Source organism: Lepidochelys olivacea, assembly GCF_965140295.1.
Source record: "Lepidochelys olivacea isolate rLepOli2 genome assembly, chromosome: 3".
Taxonomy (NCBI): Eukaryota; Metazoa; Chordata; order Testudines; family Cheloniidae; genus Lepidochelys; species Lepidochelys olivacea.
The window spans coordinates 42,517,641-42,532,080 of record NC_140413.1 but is presented as its reverse complement, the minus strand read 5'-3'; the positions used below and the strand labels follow the sequence as shown (position 1 = coordinate 42,532,080).

The window sequence follows — 14,440 nt, the reverse complement described above, 5'->3', positions numbered from 1 at the left end:
TCTGTATCCTATCCCTACCCTCCAGCATATCTACCTCTCCTCCCAGTTTAGTGTCATCTGCAAACTTGCTGAGGGTGCAATCCACACCATCCTCCAGATCATTAATGAAGATGTTGAACAAAACCAGCCCCAGGGCCGACCCTTGGGGCACTCCACTTGATACCGGCTGCCAACTAGACATGGAGCCATTGATCACTACCCATTGAGCCCGATGATCTAGCCAGCTTTCTATCCACCTTATAGTTATAGCTGGCAACTATGGCAACACCCATATTTTCATGTTCTCTGTGTGTGTATATTTATCTCCCTACTGTATTTTCCACTGCATGCATCCGATTAAGTGGATTTTAGCCCGCAAAAGCTTATGCTCAAATAAATTGGTTAGTCTCTAAGGTGCCACAAGTACTCCTCATTCTTTTTGTTGAAATAGCACAGTGATTTTCTATAATTCCCAGGCTGAGTAGTGGTAAAGAAAGCTATGGTGCGGGCATAACTAGGCTGCTTTAAGGACCTAGGATTGGTAAAGTTAGTTTAAAGCCTTCCTGTTAACTCCCCATTTGGAAAGTCATAATCTTTATGGAGTTACGGTTGTACATGTATATGTGTCAGGAACTTTAAAGCCAGCTTGTATAAAAAGGATAATGTAAACAATCAAAAAAACAACAATACCCAAAACAATCCCCCCTCCACCCCTTTTCACCTTTTCAAAGGTGAAATATGGTATATATGGGATGTAGAAAGCTATAACAGCAATATAAGATTTTTCCTTTTACAGTCTGTGTGCCTAGCAAAGAGCATAAAACAGAATCTTATTTCAAGACCTGATACCGTGCAGTATTTGTTCCTGACTCATACTTAAGGAACTGTAATCCAGCTGTAATAATATTAGAGTACTGTGATTGATTTTGGTTTCCATCCTAACTTCGGAAGCAATATCAGACTGATAGTAACTTGAAAAATGAATGAGGAAACAACTGTATTTTTCCAACATTATTAAAACTTGTGTAGCTTTTCTCTCAAGGTGTGGCTCAAGCCTCCTTCTTGGTGCTTGTTTCCTGGAGTAGGCTACACCTGTATGCTAAGGGTGTGCTGGACATGGCACTCACAGTGAAACCTCTTGTGATGAGCATCTGGAGTTCTAGAGAGGCGGCTTCAAGAAGAAAAACAGCAACTGATCAGCAAATCAAGGGAGACTAAAGATGCAAATAGTAGAGAAGGGAGACTGCTGAGAATAAAATGAAGGGAACACAGAGATGGCAAGAAACTGAGTTTAACTGGCAGACAAGTTATATGAATTTTGTGATTTTTGCATGGGAAAAAAGTGTAAGGCCCCATCTACATTACATCTACAGTAATCTAGATATAATGGTGCCGACCTTAAAGTCGACTCACATAAACTGGTTTAAATTGCACTTAAATCAATTTAAGTCAACACAGTAATCCTATTAAGATAAATTGTTTATTCAAAATTTAAACTCATTTATATGTATCCATTTTAGGGATTTGCCACAGTGTAACTTGATGGATTTTAGTTACCCCAGTGCAAGCTTTCTACTGCAGGGAAGTCCTAAATCTACTTCCAGAAAGAAACTGATCCTGATTCAAGACTGCCTTGCTCCAGTTTTATGTTATTTGAACACTAGTGATTTCCGAGGAGTTACACTAACACATAAAATTGTTGTAACACAAATAGTGAACCAGCCCCTGCACACATGCCATCTTAAGGAATCATTAAAAGTAAGAACTGCTGTTAATAGTAATGAATGAAGTTTTGGTACTAAAATAAGTAGATAACTTTTGGGTAAAAAAGTGCTATTTTGCCATAGTAACTTTTCAGAATGTAATCATTGTAAGGATGGTTCAGTGGTCAGGGCACTAGCCTCTGACTTAGCCAGACTTATTTTTCTGCTGTGCCTTAGACTTTTTGTGTCACCTTGGGTAAATCACTTAGGACTTTCTACTCTTAAAATGGTGCAGTAATTCCACTGTACCCTTTCAGTTAAGACACTACTTATGCCAACGGGAGGGGTTCTCCCATCGGTGCAGGGACTCCACATCCGCAAGAGGCAGTAGCTAGGTCAACGGGAGAATTCTCCCATCAACCTAGTGCTGTCTACACCAGAGGTTGGGTCAGTTTACCTGCTTTACTAAGAGGTGTGGATTTTTCATACCTTTGAGGCACATAGTTATCTCTGTATCTCAGTTAGCTATCTATAATAATAGGACTTCCCTATCTTACTGAGGTATTGTGAGGATAAATATATTATAGACTGAGACAGTATACAGACACTACTGTGGTGGGGGCCATATGAGTGCCTAAGATAAATAGACTGGGGTATGAAGGGCCCTCCACCATGACAAGAGCCCCTCCATAATGACAAGAGCAGCAGCAGTGATGCAGGCGCTGCACTGGTCCATGAAGGTGAAGTGGAAGCTGAGTTCTTGAATGAAGCTCTCAGTTTACAGGTCAGTCTAGGTCCTGTCATCACCTATGGTCATGAACTTTGGGTAGTGACCAAAAGGAGAGATCATGGGTACAAGCGACGGAAATAAGGGTTCTCCACTGGGTGGCTGGCCTTACTCTCTGAGATAGGGTGAAGGGCTTAGCTATTTGGGAGACCCTTGGCGTAGAGCCGCTGCTACTCTGGATTGAGAGGAGCCAGTTGAGGTGGTTCAGGCACCTGATAAGGATGCCAATTGGGAGGCTTTCTTTGGAACTCTACCAGGCATGTCTCATTGGGAGGAGGCTCCAGGGCCAACTCAGGACATGCTGGAGGGATTGTATATCCCAGCTGGCCTGGGAACACTGGGGAATCCCTCAGGAGGAGGTGGAACCTGTTGCAGAGGAAAAGGAGGTCTCATCTTCCCTACTCCCCATGCTGCCACTGCAACCCTCACCAGGGAAAATGCTATACGGGAAAAGGAAGAAGATTTAAATATCCTTTTTTGTTTTATGGAGAAGGATGAAGTCTTTTCCCTTGGCTTGCACTAGGGTTGTTAAAAAAACCAAACCCAAACATTAAAATGATATGTGGGATACTTTTGAGAGGAGCAGCATAAACTGTCTGCTCTCCTCTGCCCCATGTCTTTTAAAAGCTCCCCCAATACCAGCATTAAATGCACTATGAGGTTAATGGTGCCTCAGGCTGCATTACAATTTGTAGCAGAGCCCCTCCACACTGGAGAGTCCTACTTTAAGGGAGGGAATTGTTCTATGATCAGGAGAAGTTTAAGTGTAGATCACAAGATGCAGGATTTTACAAGGTACCCTACAGTAAGTGCAGAGGCGCAGGGCATCCAAATGGATGGCCCATTGTCTCCTTTGACAGCTCTCCAAGATCTGTGAGGTTTGGGGACAAAACTTCTGGTTTGTTCCATGGAACCGGAGACAAAGTGCTATGAAAGTCCCCTACCCTCTGAGTGACTGATTTAGGAAAGACTCACCACAGCACACAGGAAGGTGTAATTTGAGTCTGGAGAATGTGAAGTTTACTCCCAAGAAAATCAGGACTCTTCACTAAACCAGGTCTATTGTATAAAGGATCCCATACCATGTTCATCACCATAGTATCTTAGCACCACTTAATTTGATCCTACTGTGCCCCATAATTACATTATTAATGCTCTAACTAGCTTTCTTTTTTAATAACCCACATGAGTAAGATGTCAATATTTCAGTAGATTATAGGCAGATTTGCTTTAGGCCGAGCCACATTATTTTCAAATATAGTCCCTGATCTTCAAATGAGCTCTGCATGGGCAAACCCCTGCATCTAAGTGGAATCCCAGTTTCCTTTAAAGTCAATGGGGCTCTGCACAGGTATGTGCCCGCACAGAGCCCATTACAGAATGAGGCCATAGACATTTCATAACATTAAAATTCTGGTTTAAAAAATAGATCAGTAAAAACAAGTATAATTCTGTTACTGTCAACCAAAAATGAAGTATTAGAATACTGCAGGTTCCTTAATTTCCAGTTACTTCCCTTCCTCACTAAATAAAATTCCTTCAAAGAGAATACTAATGAGTGAACATTTGCAAAGACTGATTGTCTGATAATAAATATATTCATGTTTTTCCTCTTTAGTAATCTCTATGAGAGAATTTCACTTTTTAAAAAATGGATTGATAATAAGTCCTCTTTGTGTATTCACAATTGCACATTAGTAAAATGCGAAAACTTACTACTAGAAATCACTAAGGAATCTGTCCTACTCCACATATACCAAAACAGTGGGTTATTTTACATGTAGACTAACTTGATTTTCTAAAACTTTTCCGCTGTCCTTGTTTACATCTGTGGTGAAGAGATGAGAGGAACAGAGGATGGCATTTATAACAGCTTTTCACCACACTTGTGGTGTACGCTGCCAGAAGAATAGACATCACTGTCAAGATTTTACCATGGAGATTTCAGTCTCAGCATCACGATCTTGCTTCTACCAATGGAAAAGAGCCTCTGCTATATATATAAAAGGAGGATTAGCTCAAAGAGTAAGGATTGGGGATATACATTTTAAAAAGAGAGACGTCTCCCACATAAAGTACTGCATTTCCCAATAATCATATATTTTTTCCTTCTATGTATTGATAGTGAGAAATGTATTTTCTTTTTTATTATTATAGGCTGTTCGTGTGCACATTACAGGAAAGTCAAAATGAGAAAAAGGTTCTGGGCTGTTTAAATTGAAGTGTGGGTTCATTGGTTTCATTGATTTAATATTAAAACAACATACTCAGGGCCAGATTGTGCCCAGCCCTGTGCCAGGTGCTTAAGTGAGGAGAGGAAGCAAGGAACATTTACACCTCATGGTCCCATGCACAGCAGATAAGCACTATAACAATCTTTGTTGTAAAGGAGCAGAAGAATGTGCAGAGTTTGTATCTACAGCAGCACTTGTCACTCCAGTGGAATGGGTTGAAGGAGTCGCTTTTGATCCTCTCTCCACCACACTAGTAAGCAGACCTGACCCCGTATGGTGGGGGCATCTGCTGCAGCCTTCCATACATAGTGTAGTAACACCCATAATTTATATGCATTGTTTTCCATAAGAACAGTGCCACTGGGGAACCTTCACAGAGCTTTAGGGGGCACAGAGCTACTGTAGAGGCACAAGTCGCTGTGAAAATGGCCTTGCTTTGTCTCAGTTCTACATCAATCAAGATTGCGCTGCAGACCTCACAGATGAATTATAGGTGATTTACAGGCTAAGAACCTGTACTTGTGGCTAGAGAAACAACAGTGTTTTGAGTAGCTGTGCAGCTAGAACCTGGAACCTCACTGGTGGAAGGGGCAGATATGGGGAACACTTAGGCCACCACCAGCTTTTTAAAGACCTGATAGGAGAATTGGAGCCCAGCAGTTTGTACTAGGTCAATGCAGAGTTGCCAACATTTGAAAATTGTTTTCATTCTCAGTTCTCCAAGGGTTACAACAAAGTTAGCTCCTTCATTGAGATGCTCCTCTTGTGGCCAGAAGCAATGCTTATAGTGCAGCTACAGGACAAAAATCAGGAAGGAACTTGCTGCAGCCTTAGAGCTCCATATGATCACCAGAGCTGCAAATTAGTCAGGGGAGTCCAAAAATTTGTCAGGGCACACACATTCTTCACGGGTCTGAAAGGCCAGCCCTGACAGACTCTTATAGAGGCTAGGATTTTTTTAGGAAAAGAATGCTTACTCTTTGGATGGTATCTCTACATCAAAAAGGGCTCGACACTTCGAAAAAAACCCTAATATGTAAGGAGTCCTAAAATCAAGCCAAAATCAGAGGTCCATAACCACAGGTCCTGCTCATGAGCCATTAGTGAAGAAATGTGGAGTATTCTCTCTTGATCTGTTTTCATGTATTCATGATATTGTGTTTACAAAGTTGGTGACAAACATGTTTGTCTTGTAGTGGTGAACTGTTCTGATCCAGGCTTTGTGGAAAATGCTATTCGTCATGGGCAGCAGAATTACCCTGAAAGTTTCAAGTATGGAATCAGTGTGGTGTACCATTGTAAGAAGGGATTTTACATCTTGGGCTCATCTGCTTTGACTTGTAAGGCTAATGGCTTGTGGGATAGGTCACTACCCAAATGTTTGCGTAAGTATTCATTAAATTGAATTGACATGCTCCTCTGTCAGAAAGGGCAGAAACATCAGCTAACGCCTCACCACATGTATCTGGGAACTTTTCTTGAACTGAACTGTCTCATTTATTGAGACTCCACTAAAACTAAGATGGCTCACAACCCTTACTTGTAAAATTTAAATGTATTTTAGATCAAATGGAGCTATAATTTTAAATGCTGTCAGTCAATTTAAAAAAGACAGTTTTGCCTTTTGTTGTCCTTTTGATATCCAGAAATACCCAGGGAAAATTTGAAATTATTATATTTGAATTACATGTTATTTTGGTTAATAATCTAAAACCATTCGTGGTCATCAGAGTGCTAGGTTTTTTTTAATGAAGAATCATCCTAGTCTTTATTATCTGCTAGTGCATGTGTGGAAAGAGATGAAGGGGCAGCTTTGCACAGGATAATTTGTTTAGGAGGAAGGTTCCAATAACACCACTTCATTTATTTATTTTCAGAAAGATTTCTGGTGAGTTCTGGTTTTTATGGTCATCTTAGTGACTTTCACATCTGTAGAAATGAACAATTTAACTAGCTTTCATTTTCCTTTTGATTGGTCCCCATTCACTTTCTGACATCAGGTTTCTGAATTAGTATGACAATTAGGGGAATATGAACAGTTCACAAAAATATTTTAATTTCCATGCTCACTAAATGGTTGTATTGTTTTCACTGATGATATATTCCATGGTTTACTTTCTGTTTTATTGTACTAGTGCACACCTATATACCAACCAGTTCAGTTAATCAGATTGAACCAGATTAGCAGTCTTGTCCTGTAAAACCTGTGATTTTGTTTTCTTTCTTTCTTTCTTTCTTTCTTTCTTTCTTTCTTTCTTTCTTTCTTTCTTTCTTTCTCATTCTACTTCCTTCCATAACCAATATGTGGCGAGTGAGGCACTCTCGGCTTGATTTTCAGAAGTACAGAGCACTCATATTTCCAGTGGAAGTAGATACAAGCTGAAGGTGCTCAGTAATTCTGAAAATCAGGTTCATTGAGATTACCAATATTAAAGAAAAGTATAGATACTGTATGTTTAGACAGTGTTTAAAAGTAAACCACTGGCAAGAATACTTTATACACCCAAGCACACATTCGCACTTTTATGCACAACATAATGAAAATTATATACAGACCTTTGTGGCCCTACCCCACCTCTCACTGTCTATGATTCCCCCGTCAGCTACGAAAAATATGACACCAGGGAAATTCCACAGACCAGGACAAATTTTGTTCTCTGTGCAATGGAGAGCAGAAATTGGCACTGTTTACTGTCTCTGTTGCACTATAATTCAGATCTACCCATTTTATTTCCCTGAGATACACAAATCCTTTTGAGCTGTCTATAGGACAAATCTCACATTCTGTTCTCAATTGAATGAGAGTTTTTCATTGGGGACTATAAGATTTGGCTCTTTGATATTTGAATTCTGAAGCAGATTTCCAAACATGATGAGAGAGTTTAATTCCTCAAAGGGATCATACATTGTTCCACTCTCTTACTCCAAGTATAAAACTTTTTTTTAAAAAGTGCTTGGATAGGGTCATAAACATCTAACCCAATATAGAAACTTTTTTGTTAAAAATTCTCAGTTTAGCAGTAAAAATAGAAAGAGAGTATTACTTTCAGTGTAAAACAGTACTTGTGAATGACTTTTTAAAAATTATATTTCAATTTTCCTTTACATCATGGCCATTACATGCTGTTCGATGAAAGTAGCCTTTCTTTCTTTCCCAGGTTCTCCAGAGTTGTTAGAACTTTGCTCATGATTCAACATTTTTGATTAAATAATATATATATATATATATATATATATAAAACATTTGAATTTTGTGACTGTTTACTTACATGATGTAGAATTTCCCTTCATTTCTTTTCCCTGATTGGAAGACCTAACTGTTTTAAAAAAAAAATCTAGCTATGAATTTCCTTTAATAATGAAATGAATTTTGTTTCCTGATTAAACAAATCTCAACTCTTGCCTTTTTTTAAGGAACATTTGAACAAACAAAACTTTGCCTGTATGATTTTTTTTTTCAAAACCCAAAATAAAAAGTAAATATGTGCAATTCATAATTCACCAAAATGATCATAAATATATTTTCCTATCATTCACTGCCCTCTATGAATTTCTCTGATAAAATTTCAGGCATAATTATTCATATTTTTGTACTTTTTGTCTATCTTCTACTTATTTATTAAGATTCTCCCCATCATTGTAGTATCTGATCACCTCCCATGTATTTAAAAATAGAAATAAAGATTAAAAATCTCACTGACTTGTTTTCCTGTCTGTGGCAGATACAGTGTATCCAGTTTATAAGATTTAATAAGGGTAGGTGGGGGCTTGGATGTGGCAGAAATTACTGTGGGAAAGCTAAGTCAAAGAAATGAGTTTAGAGTGTAGTTCTTGACCTTAACCTTATCAAAGACAAATAAATCAACCACAGCCACAACCCAACTATGTTTATTTTGTGTAGAGCTGACTTCATATTTAGAAGTCTGTCACAGATGTTTGTGATCTGAAAATGAACAGCCATATGATATTAATGTTTTTCTTTCCTCTTTGTAGCCATTTCTTGTGGACATCCTGGAGTTCCTGCCAATGCAGTTCTTTCAGGAGATAAATTCACATATGGATCTATAGTTCACTATTCTTGCACAGCAAGTCGAACTCTCATAGGAAATTCTACTAGAGTGTGCCAAGAAGATAGCCACTGGAGTGGAACTCTCCCTCACTGTTCAGGTAGTTGTATGTACCATCATGTGAATGTGACCTTGTAATTAAAATGATTAAAACTGTACCCAAGTAGCATTTTTTTTAACTCCAGACAAATACATTTTTTGTTCCAGCTTTATTTTGTTTCCTTGAGTATGGACTCATTTCAGTTGCAGCTCTTTATTCAAACATGCTGAAACGTTTGCCCTCAGTCAGTTTGTCACTATGTAGGTAGCCTTCTTCTTTGTAGTATGTTCAGTACGATGCTACATAAAATGACATAACAAAATAGTATTTACACACTTGCATAGTTCTGCTTTCCATTTACACCTATGCTCATTTTTATTTATACACCATTTTTTGTGAACATTAAGGCTACCACACACACAACATATCTGACACAAAACCATAACAGCAAGGATACTAAATGGTAAACCACCTACGATTACATACCCTCTTCCCTTCCAGCATCTATGCTGTGGGATTTTGTCTCAGCCAGAAGTGGGTCTTTTATAGCCCCGCTATGCTGTTTGGGTTATTTTACCTGATGTAAAGAGGCCAAACCTGCGGTGAGAAGGTTACATTCTGATTACATTGGTAGGAAGTTTCAGTTTCTATACCTTCAGGGCCTTGCAATACGTGACCTCAAAATCATAATATATTTTATGGATTCATAGATTCTAAGGCCAGAAGGGCCTTATGATAATCAAATCTGATTTAAAAAACAAATTAGTCTAATTAAAAAATTGTTATGGAGATAGAATTGTGTTTTCTATCTTAATACTTGAGCCAGGGAAGTTTTTGGTGAGAGAATTCCATATTTGGAGAAGAAGGAGAAAATGTATCTGTAGTGGCTTGATTTAAAAACATAATAAAAAATACATAGACAGTGTATGTATTCTTAGTTGTACCAGAAGCCGTCTATATTAATAAGCAGTATATGGGATTTACACTCATCACTTTAATGAAAGCAGGATTGGGCCCATAACAACTAAGACATCTGATTCATTTTATTATTGGAGGGATGTGAAAAACAGTCCGAGTAGAATTCTTGAAGCCCTGTAATATGTTTCTAAGTCAGGTATGCTTTTTGTTTTGTTTTATTTTTTCTGTAACATATATGACATATACATAACACATAATTGGAGTCTGATCCAGCAAGATATTCAACAGGCCCTTAGCTTCCATTGAGTTCAGTGGGAATTGAGGGTGCCTAGCATCTCAGTGGATCAGGTCCTTGTTTTGGATGTCTATTTTCCACATACCACATAGCTCCTGGTATGTCTCCATGCCCTCAGCAAGCCTTAAAGTCAGCGCGTGAAATCCTGGGCCAAATAATGCCAGTGGGAGTTTTGTCACTGACTTAAGTCAAATGATGATTTCACCCAGTGTGTGAACAGGTTCCATGATGGAACAATGAGTGTTATAGAAAATAATACAGATGAAACCAAAAGGATTCAATAGATGTTCAATTGTATTATAAAGACTCTACTTTTAATATATATATTAAGATAAAAGATAATAATTTATATATATATATATATATATATAGACACACATGCAATTTTGTAGAAAATGATAATCTTGCTAAAAGTTTCTGTGAACCATCCCATTGATTTTTATAGGAGGGATATAATTTTAAATTCCAAAATGTATTGTAAAAAATCTAGCAAATTTATCATTTCCTGCTAATTTTGAAAGAACTTTTCAGTAAAGACTGAGATACTGTCTCCTGCATTTTTGGGTGCTTAATGACACTTGGCCATCAAACTTGTTTCTCACAACACAGACATAGTGTAACTTAAGCATGACTGTTGTAACTCTTGTCGTGTTTCCTTTTATTGTTTATTTTGGACCAGATTGTGGCTTTCAGACTTGGCCTACACTGAAGGGTTGATTCAGAGGTTACAAAAAGTGAAATGCTCAGGGGTATTCTGGCTCCTCCAACAGTATTCCTTCTTGGGGCTCCTGGAGAGAACATGCGGTCATGGCAGCTTTGCTATTCTTTGAAAGGGTGTGTGCGTCTCTTCATGTTTGACAAACTGGTTGGCTGATGCAGTACAGCCATCACCATACACCACCCTCTTTGAAGTCTAGCGTAAGTGCACTGCCTTCTCTCTCCATTGGAATTGTGACTGGCCCCTGCACAGGAGTGCAAAGTGAGGTGGGGAAGGCTCCATGTGTCCATTCCCTTCCTTGTCTACATAGGGTTAGGCACAGTCTAGTCACTAGTGGATATATAAATGAGGCTATATATATATATATATCAGCTATTCTCCACTACATATGTAACCAAACCTCTCTCCAATTCTGCTGTTATCTTACTTTTATTGTTATAAATTAATAGCAGCCAAAATGTAGAACAATAAAACTGAGCAAATATAAAAAGTTATACATGCTAAAGAAATAATTGATCAACAAGATAGAATGTTTTCAATATTAATATTTGTCTTCTATCACTCATTTTTTATCACTTTGTGAGCTTTAATTAAGTCTTATCGGATTCAGATGTAGATAGAGAAGTTACTTTTTTTCTTTCAATCTCCCAGACTAGAAGCAAACTGATTAATTAAAACAGAAACAAATCTAGCTGGTAGTGTAACTCTTACTATATGTACAGTGAAATATAACTTGCCAGTAATTCTACTGCATTATGTTTTACAGGAAATAGTCCTGGATATTGTGATGATCCAGGTGTACCACCTCATGGGTTGAGACTCGGGGATGAATTCAAAATAAAAAGTCTACTACGTTTCTCCTGTGAAATGGGTTATCAACTGAGAGGATCTGCAGAACGAACATGCTTGCTTAATGGTTCTTGGTCTGGTTTACAGCCTGTTTGTGATGGTAAGTAGTGGCAGTTTCCAAAATTTATCACAACATTGAATGCCTTATTGCTAAACTATGATTCATCCTGTAAAAAAAATCTTACACCAATAATATACCTTTAAATTGTGCTGGAGAAATTTGATAAAAATCATCTGGCATGCAGTTACACTTTTGTTTAAACACCAAAATCCTACCAAACTGCCAAGCCTGTGGAGAGCTTAATTCACGAGAGATTTATACACCGACTACCTACTGAAAGCTGCCCTATAAATATCAGCCCAAACAGAGGCAGCAAGCTCTTTTCTATTCTCAGAGTAGACAACTGTAGAGTACCTGCTGTGAAAATGATTGCAATACCAAAGGCACTCATCATCCCCCTCCTCCATTGCCCATACCACTCCATCTACCAGGTAGTAAATTTGACAGGAATGTCAAGAGACACATCAGAATTCATCAGGAGCCAATACCCATCTTTGGGAGCCGCCTTGCTCATTCCATCAGGCTTAGTTTGATATCACCTTGGACAAATGTGTGTAGAACACAGCTATCCCCTTCATTTCCACACCCTCCCCATCCCATTCCTCTTCAGGGGTCTTTTCATGAGAGCCTATTACAAAAAAATGGGCTCGTTTCTCCATCTAGAAGCAACAGAAGAGGCTTCTACTCCTGATATTTCCTTAACCTGAAGAAAAAAGGGGTTCTTTGTGCTATTCTAGAGTGAAGAGACTGAACAAACACATATGTGAACCTCAGATTCAGGATGGTAATGCTTGCCTCCATCATTTCAGCCCTTTATGTTCACAACTCTCTACTTGCAAGATGCATGCTTTCATATAGCCATCCATCCAGCCCACAGGAAATACTTGAGATTCATGGTGAAACCAAATCATTACCAGTACAATGTATTTCCATTTGGAGTGTCCACCAAGAGTCTTCACAAAATGCCTAGTGGTGTTAGTAGCCCTCCTGAGAAGACAGGGCACTCAATGTACCTCTGGTTGGATGTCTGGCTGATCAGAGGCAAAATACAGAGTGAGAAAACAGCAAGCCTGGAATGTACTCTTTCTAGATACACCTCATAATGAACTAGGAAAAATCATCGCTCATCCTCTGTAAACGAGAAAGAGTTCCTGGGTGCATTGATCAACTCCATAACAGAAAAAGCATACCTGCCTGAGGGCAGGTTCCAGTTGCTACATGCACTCATTCTCCAGATGTGTCTTGTACTGTTATATAAGAGGTCAGTTTGCATGCATGACACACAAGCTGCTTGCCAGACTTCACCTGCAGCTCCTTCAACTCTGCTCAACATAATCAGTATGTTATTCAATAAGACATTTGATAGAGAGGAAGGTCTTGGCTTGGTGTCTTGAACACAGAAGCACGTGAAAAAGGGTTCCCTTTTCAGTTCCGTCCCTGACATACACACTAATCATGGACAGGTTGGGGAGCTCATTTGCAACACCTTAAAAATTAAAGGAATTTGATCCCTAGATGACATGAAATTACATGTTAGCATCATGTAGCTTACAGCCATCAGACTGTCATATGTTATGTTCCTACCTGCTGTAGGAAACAAGGGCCAGATTTGAGTTTGGACCTGAATAACTTTTATTTGATCAAATGCTAACTGAGGTGTAGTATTCATGAGGAATGCTAAAGCAGCTTTGACTTGAGGTGAGAAGGCACTGGAGTAGGTTATGCTCCATCCTGGGCTTGACATACTTACCAACTATTACAAGGAATGAGTGGAAATGTGTGAAACTGTAATTGGTGATGAACCTTTAATTATACTTAGCAAAGTGAGAATGGTCCTTATTCCATTAGATGGAAATCTATTGCCAACTCCTTCTTGCATGGGCCTCTCACATGTACTACTTATGAAGAGGATATATGCCTGTGGTCACCAATGGAATTTGGAAGAAAATGTCCACTTCAGACTGGAATCTTCTACAGTGACCTGAGTCACCAAATTATTGATCCACATAGCCAACATGCTAGAAATCCTATTGGATAAGGATAGTCATTGAGGCCAAGAGAAGGGGGCACTAAACCCTATAAAAGACTCTAATCGTACAGACACAAAGGGTGGACTCTCTCACAACAATGAAGTTGTATCTATCTGCTCTCTTCCCTGGACCTGCCCTCCAGAGAAGGAGAAGTGAAAGACTCAGACCCTCAGCTAAGCTAAACCTGAAGCCTACAGCTAAGAGAGAAAAGAGACAGTCTAGCTCTACACATGCAAGATGAGCTCAAGTTATTTGCAACATTGAAACTAGTGCACCTGGTCCTTTGCATTCCCTGTCTGTGGCATATAATAGTCTAGTCTCCTGCAGATCTCATTCACTTGGGACTAATTTCCTTTGTTGGGGTTAGTGTGTGGGTGCTGAGTGGTGTTGGTGGCCTGTAATATATAGGAGGGCAGACTAGATGATCTAGTTGCCCCTTCTGACCTTAAACTATATGACTAGTTCTCAACTAAGAGCAATCATGTGAGTTACAGACTGTAAGAAAAACATTATGTGAGATAGCTTTTTTATAGAATTCAGATTACCCAATTCTATGTTAGAATTATCCAACATTCCATTAGAGAGAGAGAGAGAGAGTGTTACTGTTTTCCTAGATAGACACTACCCCTCCCCAAGTTTAATGAGTACAAGATTAATTTGGGATAGTAGTGTTATTCCAAAGCTGCTGAGTGCCATGACTTAAGAATCATTTCTGAACCTGTGTCAGAAAAATATTGACACTGTATTTAGTGTAGGAAG

At 38.8% G+C, this 14,440-nt stretch overlaps 1 protein-coding gene across 1 annotated transcript in view; it reads left to right on the top strand.

The window, feature by feature from the left end:
* CSMD1 (CUB and Sushi multiple domains 1) overlaps window positions 1-14,440 on the top strand; it is a 2,028,540-nt gene that overhangs the window by 1,949,375 nt on the left and 64,725 nt on the right. Inside the window, exons 55-57 of the mRNA XM_084623138.1 lie at window positions 5,900-6,088; window positions 8,697-8,870; window positions 11,508-11,690. Coding sequence (XP_084479264.1) covers window positions 5,900-6,088; window positions 8,697-8,870; window positions 11,508-11,690 — 546 coding nt within the window. The remainder of the gene's footprint in view (window positions 1-5,899; window positions 6,089-8,696; window positions 8,871-11,507; window positions 11,691-14,440) is intronic.